The sequence below is a fragment of the Plectropomus leopardus genome, chromosome 3, assembly GCF_008729295.1.
Source record: "Plectropomus leopardus isolate mb chromosome 3, YSFRI_Pleo_2.0, whole genome shotgun sequence".
NCBI classification, from domain to species: domain Eukaryota; kingdom Metazoa; phylum Chordata; class Actinopteri; order Perciformes; family Serranidae; genus Plectropomus; species Plectropomus leopardus.
This window is the reverse complement of record NC_056465.1, coordinates 35,065,113-35,090,182: the sequence shown is the minus strand read 5'-3', so window position 1 is coordinate 35,090,182 and position 25,070 is coordinate 35,065,113. Positions and strand designations below refer to the sequence as shown.

Genomic DNA, 25,070 nt, shown 5'->3' with positions numbered 1-25,070 from the left:
CTTTGGTAAATCCAAACTAAAACCAAAAACCAAAGTCACACCAACAAGCTGGATGATTATCAGATCCTGTGTTCAGCAAAGTTAAGTTACTGTTTTTTCAATGGAGTCTGGCTTTGGAGAGAATAAGTCTATTAGGTACTGAGCACACAACTGTTTCTAAAAAAAAAACTGCAAGCCAAATTAAACAGCTGACAGACAATTTGAGGAATGAGTTTACAAAAATTTGTGCCTTCATATTGTAAAGGTTGTTGCTCTAAAAGCACGACCTATATACTACGACAGAGTAACAAATACTTGCATGGCTTATCGATTAAAAGAGGTTTGTCTCGTGACTCTGTTCTGTGTGTTTGTGCAGGTTTCAGGTCTGCAGCGCCGTGTGGTAGAACTGGAGAAATCAGAGCATCAGAACCGAGACCTGCTTCAGGACAGAGAGGCTCATCAGCAGCAGTGTGACCAGCGGCACAGAGAAACTGTCGCCCAGCTGGAGGAAGCGCTAGAAGACGCCGGGATCCAGGTGAAGAAACTCTCTGTGCAGGTCGGTCTAGCTGAAAGCAAAGTCCGGGGTCTGGAGGAGCAGCTGGGCCTGGGCGATACCAAACGCAGAGACCTGGAGCTCAAGTTTGCGGGGTTGTGTTCAGCTGTGCGCCGCACTGTTGGCTCCACCCATTCATGGCCGTCAGGCACACCTGGGTCCCGCAGACGGTCTCCGTCTCCCTGGAGAAACCACCTGCAAGTTAAAGGTAGGATCATGGACTTTCATGTTAAGTTGTTGGCATGTTTTTTGTTATAAACAGTTGTTTTTTAATCACTAGAATATTGCACGGATGTGTGATACGACTATTGTTGTATGCATTTGTTGGGAGAAACATCAATCATCTGATGTTTTAGCAAAGTCTCCAAAGTCTAGATTCACTTCAGGCAACAGGAGAGGATCAAATAATCTGGATCCCTCTTACGCACCGTATCTGCAAAATAGCTACTTGTGCTTGTATCCAGTGCTCCATAATACATGTGCGCAACCAACACGTGTTGACTTTTACATCTGAGATAAGGCACTTTGCACCATTATGGATGGACTATGGATGTAAATTAGCAGTCCTGCTAAGATCAACATATTTACATTTTTTTTCTATACTGATGTTCATTAATATGCTGTGTCCTTTTTAAATAAACTTTAAAGTAATGAATAAATGTGTTCTCTGTGTTCTCTGGGGCAGATGCTGAGACAGATGGATATGTTTTGTTCTTGTCTCGTGGTGAAGATGAAGATCTGGACGTGGACTCGGTGCATACTGCTCTGCGGGAATTCCAGCAGGAATTCAGGGACACGCAAAGAGACAGGGTATATTTTAACTTCTTTATACCTACGCAAAAGCTCAAACTTCAGACTCTGAGTGGGATTGGTGACCTAACGTTGGTCTTGCTTTTCAAACGACAACATCATCACCTTTGACACTTCTTATCTGTTTTTGTTTTTTAATTAGCCTTCATTTAACCAGGTTTGTCCCACTGTGATCAAATATCTCGTTTACACGGGAGGCCTGGCCAAGAATAACCAAGAATAATTAATCTCATAAAGACGTCTTACTCCTTCAGGATGAAGCCAAGGCTCAGATAGTTGGTCTAAGTCAGCAGGTGACGGAGCTCCAAGGCAGCCAGGATAAGTCAGCCACTCAACTGCAACAACTACAAAAGTCCTTGAAGCAGTCGGAGCAGGGTAAGAAAACCAGTGCATCCCACAAAAAAAGTAAATATCTGCTAATAATTCTGTTTAGATATACAGCATATTTGACATTTTGTTTCAGGAAAAAGAGAGATGACGGAGCGAATGCATGAGGCACACGCATCGCTTTCTTTGCAGGAGGAAGTAGTGCGTCGGACAGAGAGGGAGAAAAGAAACCTTGAGGAGGAAATAGCTCAATGCAGGACGAGCCTGCAAGCGGCTGAGACTGAATCCAGGGCTCTGCAAGTATGTAAAGGACAAAACACTGATAATCACTGACATTAAAAGGGGCCTATTCTGCTCATTAACAGGTTTTCACTTGTATTTTTGGTTTTTACGAGAACATGTTCACATGCTTTAATGTTAAAAAAACACTTCTGAACACAACTAGACAATGTTCCAGCAGGAATATAATGTGAAATCAGGGAGAAATTAACTTAATCTGCAACCATGATGTTAGCAGGTAGCTGCATGTAGCAGTGTATGTAACACTTGCAACAGTGTGCCTGTTTCAGATAACCATATAAAGAAATCTGTCATGAGCACAAAAAATGAATTATTTTCAATAGTACTACATGCAAAGTAAAGTTGTTTTTTGTTTTTTTTGATGATCTTAGTCTGGGATATGTCAATGACTTACAGCAATATTGGTTGTGATAGTGCACCTAGCGGAAATAGCATGTTTTTTCTACAAATGCCAAGTATGATAAAAATGACAAATATAGTCAAATTTACAAATTAAAAGTAAAAAGGCCAGAATGACACCCAGAAATAATACAATGCACGTTTTGAATGCACTAAACAATATGAATATAACAACTTTGGTTTCCACAGTGTATTTTAGACTTACTGTAGGAGCTGAGCTGGAAATTCCAAGATTAAACAAAAAATACACAATCTTGCCGAAACTTATGCCATATGCATGAACAAAGCCAAAATTATCAAAAAATGAAGAATGAAAAGTGCATAAAATGCACCAAACAATCTTCAATGGTTAAACAACATACAGCATCCTCAGTGGCAGCTTATAAACATTTTTGCTAATCCCTCTACAGGAAAAGTTGGAGCTCTTGCAAAGCTCAGAATCTCGTGCAAATGTCGAACAGCAGAAGCTGAAGGAGTCTCTGCAGGCAGCGGAGAGCAGGGTGAGCCGTCTGGAGCTCTCCCAGCGCACCCTCGAAGGTGAGCTGCAGAGGGCCCAGCTGAGGGCAGCAGAGCTGGATGCAGAGGCGGGGGCGCTGCAGGAAAGACTGACGGAGCTGCGGAGGAAGCTGGGTGAGAGCGAGGACCGGTGTGCAGCGCTCAGGATCAGTGAGGAGAGGCTGGCCACGTCACTGGCTCGAGCTGAGCAGCACGAGAGCCAGCTGAGAGAACAGATCCACAAATTGTCCAACACACTCAGTGACAACAGGAGCAGCAGCGGAGCCCTGCAGGAGCAGATCACACAGCTGCAGAGGGCTCTGACTGCCAGTGAGCAGGACCGAAGGCTGCTGCAGGTACAAAGGAACCTCTCTGCATCATAAAACAAGTCATGTGCACTATGAGTTTTTTTATTTGTAAGCTTTACCCCTCTCTTGACACAAAGATGTTTGATTGAAATTTCAAAATAAGATGAATAGCCCCCCCCCCCATCGCTGTGCTTTGATTTACAGTGCAGCTATGTAACATTCTCAGCTCCAGACTGAGCATTTTTATTTACATTTGCGTCTGTGGTTTTCCTGAACGACCTCAAAGACTGAGCAATAAAACGCTCAGGCAAGCTCATTAATTCTCCAAGAGCTTCTCAGGAGAGCTTTCCGGTCTTAGTTTGGGACTGCACTTTAAAGATACTGAGCAAACAAAAACATAACATGCTTGGTATAAATCTCCTGATTTGCTCAAAAGCTGTCAGGTCATTGCTGTAAAAAGCACAAGAGAAGTCCCAACTCATGCCTGCTGCGTTCAAAAATATGTCAAGGACTGTAAAAAGAGACAGAATATAAAGGAAGGGGAGGGATATGGGTCAGCCTAAGTGCAAACTCGTGTTTTGATGAAACTTATTTGATGAACATGTGTGTGCCCATAGGAACGTCTGGATAAAACACGGGATGCCCTTTCAGAGAGAAAGAGGGTGAACCACACACTAACAGAGCAGACCCAGAACCTTCAGAGAGCCCAAGAGGAGTTAGAGCTTCAAATTTCTGAGCTGGAGAAACATAACAGGACACTGAAGGAGGTGAGTCTCTCTGAGGTTAAAATGCAAATAAAGGTGCAAAGGTTGAGGCTCTGTTTTGATGTACAGATGACTGAATGTTTCCCAGAGCTTGAAGCGGCAGCAGGAAGCTGAACTGGAGGTGCAGGGGAGCTCCCAGCAGCTGCAGCGAGAGAAGGAGGAGCTCCAGGAGAAGGTCACCGATCTTCAGAGCTCTCTGCAAAAACTACAGAGTGAGAGAGCAGAGATGGAGAGAGCGCTGACAAGACTCAGTAAAGACAAGTCAGCACTCAGGAAGACACTAGAGAGGGTGAGCTCAAAATGCTGCATTATGCTTTAAGAATAATTTGACATCTGGGAAAATAAGTGTATTCTCTTTATTATCAAGTTACATGAACAGTATGTATGACAAATATGAAGCTGCTGCCAGCAGCCACTTAGTTCATCTTAGCATAAAAACTTGAAATGGAGACACAGCCAGCGTATTTTCCAAAATATCAAACTGTTTGGTCATCACCGGCGGAGAATGGCCAGGTGAGCCACTGGGTGCCCCTCTAGGGTGCCCTTCCTCTAGACGAAATGTGATGAAATGCCCTCTAAGGTGCAAAACCTAGTGAGGTGCTCTCTAGGAGGCTCTTCCAGTGGAGAAAACGTTGCAGCGCCCTCTCAGGTGCTCTTCTATTGGAAAAAACATGATCAAGTGTCCTCTATTGTGCCTTTGCAGTGGACAAAGAATGATAAGGTTTCATTCTTGAGAGCTCTTCCAGTATAGAAAACATCATAAAATGTCATCTTGGATACCCTTCTTTTGAGAAAACGTAGGGTGCCCACTGAGTAGAGAAAATATGATAAAGTGCCCTTTTGGGTGCCCTTCCACTGCAAAAAAAACATGACAAAATCCTCTCTAGGGTGCCCGTCCAGTGGAGAAAAAGTGCAGTCTGAAGTGCCCTTCAAGTCGTGAAAACATAATGATGTGCCCTCTTAGGTGCTCTTGCAGTAGCAAAAATGTAAAAAGTGTCCCCTAGGATGCCCTACCAGTAAAGACAATATGTTAAAGTGCCCTCTAAAGTGCTCCTCTGGTGGAAAAAATGTGATGAAGTGCCATTTTTCCTGCCCTTCATGCTGTTGCCCCACTGCATGCAGCTGGTGCCCTTTTACATTTTTCTTCCCCTGCCCCTTAGACAGCCTGAGTCCGCCACTGAAAGTCACGACCCCCCTTTTGTGGGACCCCAGAACACTGACCAACTTTTTCTCAGAAGACCTGAAAAGTCTTGGTGCTGAAAATGAGGTAAAAAATCTGAGATGTAATATATAATAAGTACAATATAGAAAAGAGCCAAACCACAAAGGGCTTTAAAATGTAATTAAAGGCATCTTAAAGTCAAGGGTAAAACTGCTGGAAGCCCGTGTACTCGTACTGTAGAAGCCAGGACTGAAGTAATATGTGTTTAGTGTCGGTCAGAAGCCTCGCTGCCACATTCTGGATCAAATGAAGACGTCCAGTTGCCGAAGCAATAAAGCACGTAAATGGGCAGTTACATTAATCCATACAGAAGAGTAATTTGCTGGAGTTTGTCATCTGCGTAACATCATTTGTTCCTTTTTTCCACGAATTCATCTCCTTTGTCTCACATTGTACAGAGTGATCGTGGAAACATGTAGGTGGACTGTGAGAACCGAGAGGCTCTGCGCTTGGCTTCTGCTACACGCATTACAGGAAGGCACATGAGCGCAGAACAATCATGGTAAAGTCGTTCACATTATGTCACCCTCGTGTTGTTGTCAGGTGGAGATGGAGAGGCTGAGGAGGGAGGAGGAGGCGGCGTCGGCAGCCAGAGAGAAGGAGCAGTTGGGACAGACAGTCCGCAGCCTGGAGCAGGAGCTGGCTGCAAAGCAGGACGAGCTGCAGACTGTGCAGGTGAGTGCAGGTGAGCGGAGCAAAGCCAGGGAGGGAGCAGGCGTCACACTGTGTTTACCGTCATGAATGAAATACTTCTACATTAATAAGTAGAGCGGATCAATCAAGTACTCTCTCAAATGATGCCAGTCAAATAGTAACCGGATTTTGCGTGAACGATGGGCTAGTTATCCATTCGATGGAGAAGGCAGCTTCTCACAAACACATGACGTAGGAAACACATCACGCCCGTCCTGGCCGAACTATCTGGCTCCTCTTTCAGTGCAGAATTCACTTTAAGAATATATTGATTACTTTTAAATCCCTGTATGGTCTGACTCCACATTCAGAACTCTTAACCCCTTTTTCTGCTCTGAGACGCCTCAGATTAGATGAATCAAATGCATGATCCCGACAATAGCGGGATCATGCTTTTACTGTTTTAGCTCAAATTCTGTGGAACCATCTCACCGTCAATATGAAATCAACCAAGTGAGTATATATGTATATATTTATTATTTTTCAAATGTTTTAATGTTGTTTCACATTTTGTGTCATCTCTCTGGCCACTTCTTAAGATCTCTGTTTTTATTGCATTTTTTAAAAATAATTTTCTTCCATTTTTTTGTTTTTCTTATACTGTTTATTATTAATATTATCAGTGATGAACAGTAATGATTATTTCAACCAATACCAATAAACCGATAATTAAAGCATGCTAATAAATGACAGTATCAGGGCCGGATCTAGACATTTTGGTGCCCTAGAAGAGACTTATATCACCTGTTGGACAATGAGAGCAGGGCGGACATTTGGAGGCCCCAGTGGACAATGAGAGTGGCACGGACAACGGCAGAGACACCGGCAGAGCGGACAATATCGGAGACACCGGTGGAGAAAGAGAGCGAAGTGGACACTGGCAGAGACACCAGCGGAGCGGACAATGGCGCAGAAAGAGAGCGGAGGGGACAACAGCAAAGAAAAAGAGCGGAGGCGACAACGGCGGAGACGCCGGCGGTGAATGAGAGCGGAGCGGACAATGGCGGAGAAAGAGAGCAGATCGGATAACGACGGAGACACCGGCAGAGAATGAGAGCGGAGCGGACACCGGCAGAGTCACCGGTGGAGAAAGAGGGCGGAGCGGACAACAGCGGAGACACCAGCGGAGCAGACAACGGGAGAGAATGAGAGCGGAGCGGACACCGGCAGAGAAAGAGAGCGGAGCGGACAACGGCGGAGACACCGGCGGAGCGGAAAACGGCGGAGACACTAGCAGAGAATGAGAGCGGAGCGGATCAGCCAGCATCAGTAACTCATCCCCAACTTACTCTTTCAGACCGCAGTGCCACCAGGGCACAGACATGTAATATCGTCCCTCCTGGAGATGTTTTTTTTTCCTCACTCTGTGTTTTGCATCTTTTTTTGTGTGTCTCTTTGTAGGTGTTTTGAGTCTCTTTCATGATTGTTTTGTGTTTCTTTGTAGTTTTTTGTCTGTTTGTAGTCTCTGTGGCCATTCTGTCTCTCTGTAGTTGATTTAAATCATTTTTTGTGGTTGCTGTTTCTTTTTGTTGTTTTGTGGGTTTTTTGAGTTTGCAGTTTTTTGTTTGTTGTCTTTGTAGTCTATTTAAATATCTTTGTAGCAGTTTTGAGTCTCTGTGTTTGCATGTTTTTTTTGTTATTCTGTGTTTCGGTAGTTTGGTTTTTTGTCTGTAGTCTTTTTTAATCTCTAGTAGTTTTGAGCCTATTTTTTGATTGTTTTGTGTCTTTTTGTGGTTATTTTGCATCACTGTAGTTTTTTTGGGGGGGGGCTCTTTATATGGTTTTTGCGTTTCTCTGTATTTTTTTCTCTATTTGTAGCCTTGAATCTCTTTGTAGTCATTTTGATTCTTTTTGTGGTTGTTTTGACGCTTTTTTGTGTTCATTTTGTGTCCGATTGTTGTGGTTTGATTGACTCTCCAACAAGTTAAAAATCACTTCAAACAGAGGCTCTAGACCATGGGCCCCCTGTCCCCATGGGCCTAAGGGAACATCCCTGTTTTCACTAACTTGTGTTTTCAGTTTTATAATAACAGGTAAGAACCTGCTGTGAGTCAGGGATCATAGTGACGTCAGTAACCCTCTGTGTCCCCCCTCTGCTCATTACTGATTACCCTTATTGACCCTTATCTTTCTTTAATTCTTGTTTTCAAATCTATAAACTCATGTGAACTGTCTTCAGGCCCAGAGCTCCCAGTTGGAACACTCTCATGCACAGCGCCTCCTGGAGGTGACAGCCCGCCATCACCAGGAGCTGGATTTGGAGACGGATCGTCTGAGAGACAGCCAGCTCCAAGCAGAGCGAGCCTTGGAGAGCAGAGAGAAGGCCCATCGCCAGAGGGTCAGATGTCTGGAGGAGCAGGTATTTTAACTCAAAGTGTGGATAATTTGTTGGAAAGGGCTTTCTTTTGTACTCCAGGTTTGTCTTTCTTTTTCTTTGCATTCGTCCACTTACTTTCAATTTGTTTTCTGTTTCTTTGCCTGAAATAGGTGTTGACTCTGAAAGAGCAGCTGGATCAGGAGACAAGAAGACGACAGGCCTATTTCAATCAGATGCTTCAGCCGGGTGTGTAAGCAGAGACCCTGCAGTGAAGTATGTAGCACCTCTGGCTTCCTCATTCACTGTTCCTCTGGCAGCTTCCCAACAACATTATGTTACAAGCTACGTCCACATTTGGAAGCACACACAAACACACTCCTAAGGCGTTTGCTCCCACCCATGCACATGTGCACACCGGATTACATTAATCTGCAGGAAAACTCAACAACAACAAACAATGAGTGTTTTGTTTATAAGTGGACTGGACGTGCCAAATTGTTTTAAGGATTTCCTCTGGCTCGCTGCAGTTGGCGTTGCTAAGTCTGTTTATGCTGTGTCAAATTTTTTTTTAGGAAACAATGTGATGGAAGGTTTTCTCGTATGGTGCTTTATTCTGCTCTTACGAGTGTTCCTACACTCATTTGTCATGTTGATTATGTACCAATTTTATATGTCATAATCACTGTTTGTGTAATGAGAATATATATCCAAATATTTACAGTAATTGGTTGCAGATTTTGCTGGTGCTGTGATTTAGTAGTGTTTTCAGGCAGCCATAAAGATCTTATAACTGATTTATTTTATTATGCATTTAAATCAGCAGATAGTGTGTGCAAAAGTTTTGATTGTTTTTAATAAACTGGGTGTATCAGAGGACATTTTTTAACTGTTTTTGGGAAAGATAAAGAGAATCGATGGTGTTTATTCTACCGGCCGCACAACTTTGTTATGGGAAAAGTTTTCTGCGAAGGACAGCGCTGCCCTTTCATGGCATGTGAGTTCTGGCGTTTGGCTCGCACCATTAAAAGCCTTTGTGGATTTAGTGTTGTGGGTGAGAGAATGACCTTCGCTCTCTGTTGCCAGTGCTGTCTTAAGTGTTTTCTTTCAGAGATCGTTTCAGACTCCAAGGTCTGCTGCGGGGATCATCATTCCTTGAAAGTTTTGCTGGCAATCCGTCTGTAATCCTTCACCACCCTAAAAACTTTTTAGATAATATGTGGTCGTCCCTTTGGTGATTAGAAACCACAGATATACACAAGCATCTCTTGTGTGTGAGTATCTTTAACCCTTTGAAACCTGAGTAAATTGGCTTGATTTTTTTCCAGAACTTGGGGAGAAGGCAATGAGCAACTTAACAAGACATTACTCAAGACACAAGCAAGAAACTGTTTTTTAAAAAAAAAGAAAGAAAATGACCTGAATGGCAAAAAAAAAAATTAAAATTTGAAAAAAACATCAGCAACAAGATAATATCCTGAAAATGAGAAAAACAAAAACAAAAAAGCAACAACAAGTTTAGGACCTGAAAAATAGCAACAACAAAAAATAGAATTAAAAAAACAAGAAGAAAATTACCTTAAAATTAGCAAAACAAATATCATAAAACACCATAAAAATGATCTAATATTTTATACAAAAAAGAGAAAAATATGACCTGAAAAATAGCAATAAATAAAGGAAGTTAAATTTATAAACATTACTTTAAAAAAAAAAAAATACGATTATAAATAATATAGTTTCTGAACATTTGCCCCTATTTTTAAAATAAATTTCCAATAATTTCATCTCCTTTTTGAAAACTACAATAACAAAAAAAACTCTCTTGTCACCAGTTTCTTGCAGTTTGTGGGGCATCTCTTTTCAAGATGCCAAAATTGCCAAAAAAAAATTTTTAAAAACTCTTAACAAAATTTTACAGTTTGTGAAAGGTGTCTGAATACAGCCCACAAAGCTGATGTGGATCCAGGTTTCAAAGGGTTAAAGCCAGCCTTTATTTCAGCTCTCACTCTCACTGTACTGCCAGCACAGATTTTCACAGCGGTTCACATGCATGTCTTCTCACCGTGTAACCCAGCATGCCTTGCTCACTGTCCATAGTATGAGTTTCAGTGAAAGGGGAAAAGCTTGTCAGAGTTTCTTTAAAGCAGCCCTTTGATTATCATAGATCCGCCCAGTGGTTATCCAGTTACCGGCCTCTTCGCAGCTATTGGCTGCAAGGAGCTAATTATGCAAGGTAGTGAATCCCTGTGGGGGAGGTGGGGCCAAAACTGAAAGAACTCCTTTGGCAGGCAGAATAGAGCTTTTATTGAGGATATTTCTAAGCTGACCATCAGGGACCAAATCGCTGGATTGTTGCAAAAAAAAAAAAAAAAAAACACATCTCAGCTGAATCACGCTGCTCCCCCTCTTTCATTCCTTCCCTCGTTTCATTTCAGTGAGACGGAGTGTAGCTCATGCAGTACCCAGCAGCAAGCAGAATGCAAGGAATCTACAGTATTCCCCTGTCTCACACAAGAAGCCCAGTTCACTACTGAAGGACAGGAGAGGGGAGAAAGAGGCAGAGCCAGAGAGCAGTCAGGGGAGGATTCACACTGCTGTGGTTGAGAGGAGGAACGTACGGTCTTGTCCTGTTCTGCTCTGCTCTTGTTGCCTCAGGTGTGTGCGCTCCTCCCTCCCCTCCGCGGTGCCTGCTGCTGTCAGCTCCATCCCTGGGTGGCTGAGGCCATGGTGTTGGTGCTGCGAGCCCTGCTGCCCTGCTTCTGCACCCTGCTCTCCCTGGACCTGCTGCCTGGGGTGGATCTCGCTGTGCCCCTGGAGGACTTCTACCCCTTTGGCCAGGAGGAGGGGGACTCCCAGACCATCGCTCAGGACGACGGCGGCTCCAGGCTGGTGGAGATCTCTGTTGCTTTCCCCTTCTTTGGAGACAGGCACACAGGACTCTATGTGAGTAGTGTTTTTATGTCTTTATGTGTCAGCGTGTGTGTGTGTGTGTGTGTGTGTGTGTGTGTGTGTGTGTGTGCACTTTGCAGTTGGCAATTGAAAGTGACATGGTGTGGATTGTATAAGAGCCTCAGGGAGATGATTTTTGGCACACAGCCAAGTGCTACATTGCATCGCTCTTTGAGAGTTTGTATATGTTTGTGTGCGCTCACAAGCTCTGGTGTGCAGCCTCATGGGTAGAATATCGTGTTTTAACCCCCCACGGGTGGGATCATAATCCTGCATGACATTCTCTTCACTTCACATGAGCAACTCTGAGGGCTCTCGAGAGCACCGGGGGGGGGGCAGAGTGTGAGAGACACTATTAGCAGAACAGTGGTTCTAATAAGTCCACAATGAGCTGTTGAAGGAAATGACAGTTTGTGTTCTTGGTGTTGCCGCGGAGCATCTGTGAGCAGTTCGTTTTCAGAGAGAGAGAGCGGGGGGAAAATATGCACACCGGAGAGAGAGAGAGAGAGCGAGAGAGAAACAGTGCTCGTGGGAGGAAGCTGAATGGTTTGACAAGGATTTTCGCGCACCACAGTGAAACACACTTTGATCTGCCTTTGTCATGTATTGGGTTCAGTTCCAGCGCATGGGAAGGCAGAACTCCCTTAAATCAACACCACCTGTTGTGGTTATGCATCTCGATTCCCCTCCTCCTCCTCCTCCTCCTCCTCCTCCTCCTCGCTCTGAGCCCCACCCGCCTCCTCCCTTGTTCAAACCATGGGCAGGGGAGCCCGAGGAACCATGGCAACAATGGGCAAGGTCAAAGGTCGTCTTTCTAATCTGAGCATCTGCGCCAAGGGGGTGAGGTCAGCCTCCCGATGAAGACATTTTTACATTTGCATGTACACACAGGCAGTGGGACAGTATTTTTAAGTGCAGTGTTTGAGTGTCTTTCTGTGTGTGCAGCCTTTGTTTATCACAGTGCGTTTTCTTCCTGTTTTGCAATAAATTCCAGCACATCACCTCTTCTGTAGTAATACATAATAGTCAAATTAGACAGGATAAGACTCGTTTTTAGTTGTTTGGCTTGTTGATCGCAGATTGAATTATCATCTGATAAAGATAAAAATCTGAGAACTCCACACTCTTGCGATGTGATATCCTGCATCTCATTGGACTGTACTTCTGTAGTCACGCAAGGCGTAACAGATTGTGACAGGCACTTGAAATTACAGTCACGCTCATTTTAAACTGCCTCACCTGAATCCATTAAACATCTGCTGCAAAACGCACGGGCCACATGGTGATCTCTGCCACCAGAGAGCTGCTTTGAACAGTTAATATTTCAGTGAGGGGATAAATGTGTGTGAATAGTTTCTCCCTGGAGTTTGTTCCAAGCCTCTGGGCTGCAGCCACATGGAAGCTGTAGAGACAAACTGATTTTAGATGGATTGTGGGCGGTGTCTTACATAATTATCATGACTGATTTGGTTCAGCAGTACACCTTGTCAACTCTCAGAGCAGATCTGTTAAACCTTTAACTATCAGGGTTTGTCCCTTTATGAAGTCTTATTTGTAGACAGCCCAGTCGCCATAAAATTGGCACTTTTCTGCATCTATGAATGTTTCTAAAGTGATGCATTATTTAGGTGGGTTTCCATTAATCCTCAAATTGCGCAAATTGAAATTGCAAATATAAAATACATCTAATGGAAACACATTGATTAAAAAAAAAAAACATTTCTCGAAAAAAAGTTCTTACACACATGTGGTGATATTTCAGGTGACTCAAAAAACTGTCGTGGACTTTGTCATGTAAGGGCGGAGGACAAAGTGGACGGTGCATCACCTTGGCGAGACGCCTCCTGTTCGAGGACTAGTTGTTGTAGTCATTGCTGTATTTCCAGCAAGTTTTTATGCACCAATTGTGTGTGTGTGTGTGTGTGTGTGTGTGTGTGTGTGTGTGTGTGTTGTAGTGACCCGTCACTGTTTCCTGTGTTTTTTAGGCACAGATCGCTTTCCTGCTAAGACAATGCCTTAAAAAGCAGTTGTTTTTTTTTTACCAAAACTGCTGCTTTTCCTGCAAGGAAAATGGCCCAAAGTGAAATGAAAAGCAGCAATTTCTGGGTGAAAAACGGGTGCTTTTCGTGCTACTATCCTGGCAGGAAACACGGTAATTTCTCTGTAAAAAAAAACTATTGTTTTATCAAGACATTGCTGGTTTTCCTGTTGGCACTGTGCCACAAAAAGAGTTGTTTTTTTACAGAGACATTGCTGCTTTTCTTGCCAGGATAGTGCCACCAAACATCACTCATTTTATTGAGACTTCTTTCTTTCTGCCATTTGTGCCAAGAAAAGAGGTTGTTTTTTACCTTGACATTGTTGTGTTTCCTGTTGGGATAGTAGCACAAAAAGTAGTAATTTATTTTACCAAGACGTTGCTGGTTTTTCTGCCAGAATAGTGCCACAAAAAGCAGTTTTTTTTGGCCAAGAAATTGCTGCTTTTCCTGCTGGGATAGTGCCCCCCCCAAATCAGTATTTTTTTAGCCAGAACATCTTTTCCTAACCACAACCAAGTGGTTTTTGTGCCTAAACCTAACCACATGCTAACCACAGCGTTGTTGAAACGTAAACGTTGTTTTGGAAGTTGTGATCCAGAAATACAGCGGTGGATTTAAAGACGGCGACAGCCATGTGACTCTCTGTTACAGAAGTCTCTGATGTCGCAGCGACAGACCCTACAAATCCCTGTGCAAACACACCCCCCCGACTTGGTCCCGCTCCAGTCCCACTTCCGCCTCTTGGTAACCAGGCTGTCCCTCTGTTATGGTTTGTGTCTGGGAGTTTTCACATGTTGCTGGGATCTCTCCTCCTCCTCCAGCTCGCCTCCTCCTCCTCCTCCCCTCCTCCCACGCCTCAGATAACATGGCAGGGGTCTTCCCCCTGGAACTGTCCAGCTGCTTTATCTGAGAAATGACCAATCACTTTAACAGAACACAGATGTATCTGCAAAGCGTCTTAGGGGCTTCCAAACAATGCAGTTCACGGATTAACTGCTCTTACGGATGGCCAGTGTGAAGAACATGAAGGAGGATGTCCAAGGTCAGAGAGGAAGAAACGCAAGTTTAAAAGCAGATGTGAGAATAGACACTTCGATCAAAAGGTCTCTATTGTAGATTCATAAACTTTGTGAAAACTCGAGATTTCCGAGCGCTTGTTTTTGTTTACCGATTTGCTGAAACGTGCAGCTTAAAGTATCAAAATGTCCAAGATAATTTGGCGCTTGTCTGTAATCAGAACTCCATTTAAACTAAATTGAAATACTCTTTGAAAGGATCCTGCCAAGAACGTGCTAAAGCGTAACTGTACTCTTCACAGACTGCACATCTGCTAGTGCTCATCTGCTCTTCAAAAGAGCTTCGACACTTCAGCATTTTCATTCACTCACTTTCTCTCAGCACCATGTATGGCCCAAAGATGTGTGCATCGACTTTTATTCTTTGTACTCTGCATGGGTGCTTTTTATATGCATGTGTGAGATGAGAGATGTGACTGAGTGATATTTGAAGCAGCTCAGTCACCACGCACGTGATATATCTGCACACACTTTAAAAAGCCTAAAAATCTTGAAGTAAATGAGGCACGTCAAAGACCCAGCTCTGCTTTTTGGGGCGTACGCTTATTCGCTCTCTGGTGGAGAGTTAGAAGATGACACTGATGCCAACCTCGTGTCTGTGTATCAACTTTAAAGCTGCAGCTGGGAGATGGTTAGCTTAGCTGAGTATAAACACTGGAAGCTTGTTTGTGTAAAAACAACAAGTTGTGGTTTTACAGGAGGATTGTGTAACAGACTATTTCTTGGCTGGGCGCAGTGACTTCCTGGAGTCTCTGCTGGTTGCCCTTTAAGCTCACAGTGATGACAAGACTCCAGGAAACTGGTGACGGGCGGATATGTGCAAATAATTCTTTTTGAACGACTCTTTTGAACGGCACAGCGCTCGTGAATACGTATTCTCGTGAATCCGTATTGCGTGGTGAGGCGGTGCTGAGTGAATGAGGAAGGATTGATTATATTGGACTCGAGTTGAAAACTTCGACAGCCGATCGTGTATTCTTGTGTTCCTCAGATGGTCGTTTTTCCGACTTCAGCATGTTCATGAACTTTAAGTTGTAATGTGGAAATAAACTTGGGCATGACAAATTTGGCAAGTCAAGAAAGTCACTGTTTGTCGTCCGTTTGTTTTCATACCGTTTAGTTTTGTGTGAAACAGCTCAGTGAACTAAATCTTTCATTTCGATCATTAAATGGTACAATGGACTGTACTTGTGTACGTTTTCCTAGCCCTCTTACCACTCAAACATGTCACAGTCATTAACACACACTTTCACGCACTGGTGGCCGGTAACATCCTAGTAGCACCGGGAGCAATTTGGACATCAGTATCTTGCTCAGTATCATGTTTACTGGAGGAGCCGGGGATCGAACCCCCGATCAGCTCAGCACACGAGAAGAGAAACAGAAGTGAGGAAAGTAAACAAAGAGCTAAAGTCGAGAGGGAGTGAGGTGGAAACAAACTTGTTATATGAAGTGAGATGGTTTTGCTTCAGCTGCTGAGCTTGTTAGCAGAAATGTTGGCTGATGGTTTGTGTTGTTCTTCACTGGCACGCTGTAAACGTGCTTTGTTCTGTCAGTATTATGTTGTTAATGTGTTAAGTGGCTAACTAAATCCACTCTTGTTAATTTTATGGTTTTCCTTTTTGAATTACGACTGCTGAATGTACGTGCTATTTGGCTGTTGATTGCTGTCTTTGCGGTGCAACTTTTGTGCAACTTTTTGACCGAGAAACAGGCGACATGAAGTGACACATCATTTGGCTTCGGCCTTAATGACTCTGGATCAGTCCAAAGTTCACACGTGGTGAACTTTGGACTGATCTCGATTACTAAAACACTACTGTTAAAACCAATAAGAAAGTTCACCTTTTTTTCGATTGTTCTAACTCTGTTGTCTTTAAAAATCCATTGTATGGATGAGTAATTGATGTACAATTGTACATTTTGAGTGTTAAGTATTCGTTAAAACGCTGTGCTCGTATCGTCTTGCACCAAACCTCCACATCACCTGCACCATGGAAGTTGTATTAAACTCCTTTCACTCAGTTCCAGACAGGATTTATTGCCTCGCTCTAAACTCTTTGGAGATAAAAGGTGAGCCGGGGCGAGGAGACGCGCCAAGCGTTCAGACTGTAGTCACTTCCTTCGTCCTCGTCAAACTCTTGTACAAGCTTGTAACTGTGAAACCTCCGTTTTTCGACAAGGAAAACTAATGTTTTCCTGCGCTGATCCGTGGGCACCTTTTTCATTTAGGGGTTTGCTTTGGCTTGACTTAAGCCAGATGAAAGTTTATTTTAGTCCATAAATTGCTTGGCTCTAAAGAAAACCACCCAAGCAAAATCCTGGCTATATCCGGCAAAGAATTCCCAAAAAAATAACAAGGGAGTCGTGGAGTGGAGTGGCACCATTGAGAGCGAGAGGAAGAAATATGGGGATATACTTCTTACATGGCTGGCTGATCACACCTCTTCTCCCCTGTGATTCTGACCTTAGTCGTGTTACAGAAACACACGGCGGCTCTGAACCCGTTCACTCTCTCACATACGTGTGATGAACATCCACCCTGCGCTGGATGTTTGGTTGAAATCCACAAAAAGAAGAAAATATGATGCAAAGAAAAAAGGTCCTAAGTTCAGTTTGAATTCCTCTAAGGTCATTTCCATGTCAAAGAGTCCCCTAAAAATCGTTAAAAAAAAAGAAATACACTTGTTTAAACAGTTCCAGATGCTACCAGAGATCAGATTAGGCGATTAAACATATTCCAGGATCGGAGTATAAACTCTTATTTAGTGTTCGGCATGATTTCCTACACTAATTTTGCTGTAAGATGGGAGACTTCCAGACCGCTGCCACCACAGGTCTCTCATTAGTGGGTATGTGGGTGTGGGAGGTTTGTAGTTCATGAACATCCTCTCATTCATCCAGCCCTGTGCCCTCTCTTCTTGTTTTTCTGCCGGTATCAGATGGCGCTCTGGCTGACCCCCGGGCCCTGCCCCTGCAGTCGCTCCTCTTTTTCCCCACATCAGCCACGTTCTCACCACATCACGCTGATGCAGAGGGGAAGGCTGTGGTCGGGCAATTAACTGAGCTCCTGCGCCGTGCCAAACAAAACTTCCTCTGCTGTTTTTACAGCAAAGTCCTTCAAATTATGGTTTTCATACATGCAGGGAGCGAAGCCGAGCCATCTGACGTTGCTTTGTCACTGTCACATGCCACTCGGCTTGAATGCAGAGAGGCGAAGTTCACGCCAGCGATTAGGTGAAACAGGATAGGTGCCACGGTGGGAAGAATCTTCGCTTGTTGATAATATGCAGAAACGATGTATGAATGAATGAAGGTCTTTCATGGGGATTTGAAGCCTTCAGCCTGCAGAACTTTCCTCCCTGCTCCGGTTTAGCAGCTTGTTTCTTTGGATATTCAAAATTTCAGTGCAGCAGCTGGTCGGACACCATCTAATGTTCGTGATATAAAGACTTTCTTATATGTTACTTCCAGTAGGCGGGTTTCTTTTACGGATTTGTGCAAAACTTTAGCAATACTTTGAATTAGTGATAAAACGCAATTTTCCATTGAGTGATGATGAAGCGATGGGTGTTCAAAACACTTGCAGGTTTATTTCTATTTTCAGGCACCACACTAGCTGTCATGATTTCCAATCAAAGGCGACGTTGGCGTGTTATGGAGCGTTAATGGAAAGGCGAGCCCCTTACATGTGAGAGTGGCCATGTATGAGGGATTTCTGGGAGGTGATAGTCCATGATTTCACAGAGGAATTCAAAACTTCCGGATAACAAAAACAATGGGTGCAACTAAAGTTATAGTCATTATAGATCTATACAGTCTATAAAATGTCAAAAATTATGAAAAATACCCATCTCAATTATCCTTAAATTGCCAGTTTGTCCAAAAAGTAGTCCAGATTTCAAAGATATTCACTTTGCAATGATTACGAAAACAGAGAAAAAGAGGGGAAAAAATTGTTGGTTTATATTCATGTTGACTGATTTATTGATGAATTGCTCAATTGCTTCAGCAACACACCAATCATTGACCTGTTAAAGGACGTTTATATTCCACCACTCTCCCGTAGCTGCAGTGCTGACTGTGCATTTCTCACAGAGGAGACATGTGGACGAGGGGACGATGGGTTCATTTATTTGGTTACTTTGCTGCTGGCAGGCGTCTGTGGATTTAAAGGCTGTGAACATGTTTCCTGGTGTGATGACTTTGCAGGTGCGTGAGCAGCAGAAACCTGGTTTTCTCAGCTGCTGTCATTTCACAGAGTAAAGGTAGCTTCTGTTTGCTACATGGGAAGTGCAAACATCCGTTATGGGAGCGTCCGCTGCCCCGTGAGGTCAGAGTGTCTCTGTTTGTCCACCTCGTCTGCTCAGCACCTCCACTCTAACCCCGCCTAACGCTACAAACAGTGACATCATCTGACATGTCAAACAAAATCTATGATCCTAACTGTCTCCCCCTCAGGTGAACAACAATGGCCTCGTGTCTTTCCTGAGGGAGGTGTCTCAGTTCACACCTGTGGCTTTTCCCATCGCCGGAGACAGGAGGGTTGTGGCGCCGTTCTGGGCCGATGTAGACAACCGTAGAGCAGGAAGAGTTTTCTACAGAGAGAGCCGGGAGCCCTCCATCCTGAGGAGGGCCTCAGGTGAAGTCAAGACGTACTTCTCAGAGTTCCCCGACTTCAACGCAACATGGGTCCTCATCTCTACATGGCACCAAGTGACTTTCTTTGGAGGAAACTCCCGCACGCCGGTATAAACTCACACTTAACTGTGTAATCACATCTTAAACAGCTTTGATTCTCTCTGCAAGCTTTTAGATCAGCAGGGGTACCTGTACCTCAGGAGGTACCTCATACTTACCAGTGGGAATGTAGAAAGATTGTAGAGTAGCTCAGTTAGTTTAAAAAAAAAATAGAAAATATCATTTGAATGTTTATGAAGTCCATATATTTGTGTTTAGGAGAAAAATAGTAATCCAAATAGAATCCTCCAAACTGGTGTGAAAATGAACATTACTCATTTCATTGTCAAAATAACGAGTAAGCTACAAGCTGCAATAGCCTCAGTTAAATGCACCTACTAGCTATGGAGGTCAGAGCTGTCAAAACTCCTTTGTTTGCATAATGACGAAAAAATACATAAAGAAAATTATATAGAAATAAAAAAAAGTTTGGGCAAACAAATGGGGGGAAATGCAAAATGAAAATATTCCATAGATAGAATAAAAAATTTAAAAATAATGAATGCATTTAAAGATAAGTTTAAAATAAATAACTCAATCGATTTATAAATAAAGATTAAATAAATAAATACAATTTGAATAAATAAACAAACTAAAGGCAAAATGTAATTTACATTGTAAACAAATGAATTAGCAAATTAAAACAGAAATATTCTGTCACATGTTAACAGTTAAGTAATACTTTTTTTTATTTATCTATTTGTTTATTTTATTTTGGAGCTCCTGTCTTCCATACTCTCCAGCCTGAGTCAGTTTTAACACCTTAACACCAATGTTCCCAGTTAGAGTGAATGAAAACTAGCTGGCAAGCTTTGCAGAGAAATTGAAACAGTCAGCCAAAAGTAATAAATGAATGCATAAAAGATCCAGACTCTGCTGCTTCAAGTGGAAATAGCAAGAATGTAAACTTGTAGGGAAAAAAACTCTTACAACAATACACAGTTTATGTATTGTCATTTTCTTTTTAGTAATTAATGAATTTGGAAGATGAATGGTGGTGTTGATGACGGGTATTTGAACTCATCTGATATGGATGAGCTACTGGGAACCACTGACCTCAATAATCTCACAGTCCCAGTGAAAAAACCTGGATTTCATGTGAGGTTAGAAAACGCAGCTATTGGGTTTCATTCTAATGATAATTGTGAATTTCTTGCTATCTGCCTGACTGAGATTTAGGAATCTGTACCATTATTAATTTGAGGAGTCCGTCAGATGCATGCATTATTACCAGATTTCGTGGAAGTCAGGAAATGGTTTAACGGAACGTGTTCCTCTCTGTGCAGGTAAATACTTTCCAAGTGGTGCTTATTACAGACGGAGAGCTTTCCTTCACTGTATTCCACTACAACAACATCACGTGGACCACAGGCATGCACGCCAGCAGCGGAGGAAACCTGGCGGGGCTGGGAGGGATCGCAGCACAGGTAACATCACATGGTCATTTGCTTCTGGTGTAAAGGTCAAAACTGTATAATCTGATGCTGAATTATTGTTTTTGTTATTAGCATTTTTTAAGTTAAATGAACAAAAAATGATCAACAAAGGCGATGTAAATAACAGATACAAAGAAGAAAAAATAAAAATAAATAAATATGCATAATAATTAACCATTCAGGAGTGAAATCAATAGAGAAGAGAAAAAAAGAAAAGAAAATGTTCTTTATGTTACATATTTAATTAATTTTTCTCATCTTTCTTCAAATATTTGTATTTGAGAAAAAGATGTATATAAAAAGAAATATCAGGTAAATCATGACATTTTTTTCAGGTGTCCAAACTCTGATTCAGCGATCTTTTGTGATGTCTGCCTCCGTGTGACTGTCTCTTCCCAGGCAGGTTTCAATGCTGGTGACGGCAAGCGCTATTTTAACATCCCCGGCTCTCGCACGGCTGACGTGGTGAACGTTGAGGAAACCACCAACGTGGGCTACCCGGGAAAATGGGTCTTCCGTATAGACGATGCAAACGTTGAAGTGGGTGGCTGCAATGACTCCGGTAAGAGATTAGTCCTTCTGCTTCCGCCTGCTCTTATTACTTTTCTTTCTAGTATCGCTGTTACATTGACTTGTTTCTGCAGCGTCAGTGTGCCCACACCTGAGACCGTGTCTGAACGGAGGCCAGTGCATCGATGACTGCATCACAGGAAACCCCTCCTTCACTTGCTCCTGCTTGGCCGGCTTCACCGGCCGACGGTGCCAGATAGGTGAGTTATGGTTGACACCGCTTCCTGCTCGGTTCGACACACGCTGTGAATGAATACCTGTCTGCCTGAGATCAGCCAGGAAAAATAATGTAAAAAAATACTAGAATCCACCTGCAAAGGCAAAAGGACACCCGGATATTTCTTTAATACCCGTATCAGCTTCATGCCAATCTGCTGTACTCTCCTCTGGCATTACCTTTCGAGCTGACCTCGCCCAGATGTTTTCTTCTAATTAAAAGAGTCATACTACCTCCTTTGTGTCTCTCCCTGTGTTTGTAGATGTCGATGAGTGTGCCTCATCTCCTTGCCAGAACGGAGGGACTTGTGAAGACCAGATTAATAGTTTCATCTGTCACTGTCCTCCTGGATACACTGGAGCTCAGTGTGAAACAGGTACAAAGCTCACTCTGACTTAAAGACAACTTTTCTACTTTTCCCCCCAGTGTTGCTGTTGCTGCTGCTGTCACAAAACCCCTTTTACACTGCTGGTTCAAGGCAGGAACATTGCACCGTTATACCACCTCGCCCATCTGTACATAGAATGGGGGGACAGAGCTGTCTCGCCTTTAAGCAGGCAACGGAGGAAATAATACCCACCAAAAATTAGCGCATGCACACAGATTTTTCAAACAAGGGTAAACCCGCTGAATATGGGCGATAGGCTGCATTCACACTGCCAGTGAACTCACTGTTGCAAGACACAAGTCTGCCTTTCTGTCAGCTTTTGTGTGAGTGTGTTTGTGTTTTTGTTGGTGTGCCCGTGCCTCACACAGGCTGGAGAAAAGGTCAACAGCAGACAGCAGCAGAAACAGAGGTCTTTTAAAACTTTCAGTGGTTTCTTCTCTTTATTCTTCTCTCATTTATTCAGTCTCCCTTTCAAACCAGAACAGATGTATTTCAAACTGTGTTTTAGCTGCTTAGGAGGAGATGGACGGTAATTAGTGACGGCATGTCATCGTATCTGGTTAAGGAGCTGAAATTAGCGTGTTTAACCGGGTGTTGTGTTCACATCAATGCCAATCAGAGTTAGAGGCATTAAAAACCTTTGTACAAAACAATTAGGCCTACGTTTTTGGTCAAAGTTGCAAAACTGTAACACGTACTTATGATTTGTTATGAATTTTCAGTTTTTTGAAATTTAGACCGTCGCTGTAGCACCACCATCAGGGCTATTAGCTTGTGTTTGCAGCTGAGGAAGTTTGGCATCGGAGTGCAAAGTTTGGTTTATTTCTATGCATGGGAAGATGGAATTCTTCATAATAATAACATTATAATGATACTGATATTGAGAAAACAAGAGGGACCGGCAGCTTCACTCAGCCCCTAAAAGAAACCCCATGAAGTATTATATAATTTTACGCAATAGCGAATTACCACAAAACAAGTTAATCTGACATTTTAACTATATATCAAAATTCCACACTTCCTCTCTTACCCTTTGCATGAACTAAATAGGCCAAAGACCTGGAAAACCTCTGATTAATTAAGGTATTTTGTGCCTCATTAAGCAGTTTCCACACATAAAAAAAGTATTTCAGAATATCCTGGTCCAGCCTCTGTGGAGCTCCTGTGCTTATTCCCACAGTCCGGCCTGCGGAGATGTATCAAACCTCTTCTAATACCTTTCACAGCCAGCAGCACATACTTGCAGAGTGAGGGGAGCAGTGTGGCGGATATATTAATCAGCTGAGTAAATATTCCATGAGCGTGTCTCTCTGTCCCTGTGTGTGTGTGTGCGTTGCAGACGTTGACGAATGCAGAGACGGACCGTGCCTCAACAACGCGTCGTGTGTACAAGGCGCCGGCAGCTTCACCTGCGTGTGTGAACCGGGTTACACTGGTGTCCTGTGTGAGACAGGTGAGCGGGGTCAAAGTGGGCACCTTTTTTTCTGCTGCTTTTTACTTTAAACTCAGTCATTTTTGGCAGTTTATGTCCCCAGTCTACCTCGAAAAATGTGTCCAAGTTGAGGTTATGGTTGAATTCATTTTGCAAACAACTCTTTTTTTTTTTTTTTCCTTCGGGTCACACAAAGTAGCAATGAACCACAGTGAGAAAGTTCATGAAGTCAGTTCAGTTTCCAAAAAGACATTTACTAATCTGGCTCCTCTTTCGATTGATTGTTGATGAAACTTGAACCCGACGGGGAATTGAATTATCAGGCCCTGCACAGTTCATGAATCCTTGTAGCTACATGAGACGGGATTACTCTTAATACCAGACACCTGGTCAATGAAACTCTACGCTTTCAGAAGGGAAGTTCAGCGCTCTCAATCCAGCTCAGTGTCGTAGACATTTTCCATGTGAAAAATGTTCATATGAAACTGAAACAACAGCAGATAAAGTTGTCGTCTCTGATTCACGGATGTTTGTGCATCCTGCAGACATAAACGAATGCGAGTCGCAGCCCTGTCTGAACGGAGGAGAGTGCATCGATCAGGTGGCCAACTTCACCTGTGCTTGTCCGGACACCTTCACCGGAGCTCTCTGCGAGACAGGTGACTGCAGTTCAACTTAAGATCTCCCAAAAAAGCATGTTTGGAAAAATGGTATATAGATATATAATGGTATATAAAAATATAAATCTCAGAAACGGGTATTTCCAAACGGGGCTATGAACTAAAATACATTACTTAGTACTGCTAGAGATAAATGCAAAAATACGTTTGGTCGCTATTTTGAATTGTCTCCGCTGTGAGGAGGACACATATGATAGTTTCAGGGATCCTCTGCAGGACAATTTTACAGGTCAAATACTTAATTTTCTGCATTCTGGTGATTTTTTACGCACCAGTTTCAGGGGGTCAAGCACATGTCATCTACAGTCATTTATGTTTATTTATTTATTTACGACATCTATTGCACATCGGTCTGTCCTGGAAGAGGGATCCCTCCTCAGTCGCTCCTCCTGAGGTTTCTGCCAGGTTTTTTGGGGGAGAGTTTTTCCTTAGTCGCTATGAGGATCCGAGAACAGAGGGAAGCCGTATGCTGTAAAGCCCTTTGAGGCAAATTGTGATTTGTGATCATGGGTTTTATAAATTGAATTGAATTGAGTTAAAAATTGAGGTGCATCTGTCCTGAATCCTTCACTGATGAAACCCAACCTTATAAACATGTTCTCATCTTCCTCTTTCAGAGTTGGTGGAGCTTCAGGTCAATTCAACTGAGGCAGAAAACCAAACAGGTAAAAACATGCACAGCTACATCTTAACTTAAGCCAATTTTTTTTTTTTTTTTTTTTTACATCCTGTTTGACTTTCACACCCCTGCCTGTCATGTTTGTCCACATTCAGCCTCGTGTGGAGACGAAAACTGCAAGAAGAACCAGATCTGTGAATACACCAACTCGGGAATCTACAACTGCACATGCGCTCCGGGTTTCTACGGTGACGAGTGCGAAGGTACCGTGCACTTGGACGCTCACTGCTGCAGGCAGCTGGGCAGGTAGCGAGCAGACCAGGGTATTTAAAGAGGAGTTGTGCTATCCCACAGGAATTTGGAGCCGTGCCCTGGAAGAGGCTGCTGTGATGATGGATTATTGTAATTATCAAAACTGACACAGCCTCGCCCAGTTTACTACGGGAACCAGTCGCTTGATGTTGTGAATAATTGTTTTATAGCACATTTTATTAGTTTACCAACAAGAGGAAGTGCTTTGTCTAGACTTAAAAAGGCCTCTTTATGAGTCAAAGCTGCTCTTTGGTATTCAGGTCATTTCTTCAGACAGAGCTGTTGAAATATGCATGCTTCCACACCGCTACTGGCTCCTCTGGAAGTCGGCCACACTGTCGTTTCAAACACAGCTGCTGCTTGCATAACCAAAGGGCAATTTGAACACAAAATATGTAAAACGCCATCAACTTCATTCCTTCCTTTCATAAATGCATTTTAAGTC

The 25,070-nt window shown here is 43.1% G+C and overlaps 2 protein-coding genes across 2 annotated transcripts in view; both read left to right on the top strand.

The window, feature by feature from the left end:
- Nucleotides 1-8,709, top strand: part of crocc2 (ciliary rootlet coiled-coil, rootletin family member 2) — a 45,928-nt gene extending 37,219 nt beyond the window's left edge. Inside the window, exons 27-36 of the mRNA XM_042483944.1 lie at nucleotides 356-740; nucleotides 1,218-1,342; nucleotides 1,597-1,717; nucleotides 1,806-1,969; nucleotides 2,779-3,219; nucleotides 3,789-3,938; nucleotides 4,024-4,224; nucleotides 5,701-5,832; nucleotides 8,030-8,209; nucleotides 8,338-8,709. Of these exons, the coding sequence (XP_042339878.1) occupies nucleotides 356-740; nucleotides 1,218-1,342; nucleotides 1,597-1,717; nucleotides 1,806-1,969; nucleotides 2,779-3,219; nucleotides 3,789-3,938; nucleotides 4,024-4,224; nucleotides 5,701-5,832; nucleotides 8,030-8,209; nucleotides 8,338-8,421 (1,983 nt within the window). The 3' untranslated portion in view covers nucleotides 8,422-8,709. The remainder of the gene's footprint in view (nucleotides 1-355; nucleotides 741-1,217; nucleotides 1,343-1,596; nucleotides 1,718-1,805; nucleotides 1,970-2,778; nucleotides 3,220-3,788; nucleotides 3,939-4,023; nucleotides 4,225-5,700; nucleotides 5,833-8,029; nucleotides 8,210-8,337) is intronic.
- Nucleotides 8,710-10,106: 1,397 nt separating this feature from the next.
- The window catches only part of sned1 (sushi, nidogen and EGF-like domains 1), a 34,037-nt gene continuing 19,073 nt past the window's right edge, over nucleotides 10,107-25,070 (top strand). The window contains 10 exon segments of the mRNA XM_042512227.1: nucleotides 10,107-11,110; nucleotides 18,693-18,980; nucleotides 20,258-20,398; nucleotides 20,807-20,969; nucleotides 21,052-21,177; nucleotides 21,457-21,570; nucleotides 22,922-23,035; nucleotides 23,560-23,673; nucleotides 24,312-24,359; nucleotides 24,469-24,576. Coding sequence (XP_042368161.1) covers nucleotides 10,892-11,110; nucleotides 18,693-18,980; nucleotides 20,258-20,398; nucleotides 20,807-20,969; nucleotides 21,052-21,177; nucleotides 21,457-21,570; nucleotides 22,922-23,035; nucleotides 23,560-23,673; nucleotides 24,312-24,359; nucleotides 24,469-24,576 — 1,435 coding nt within the window. The 5' untranslated portion in view covers nucleotides 10,107-10,891.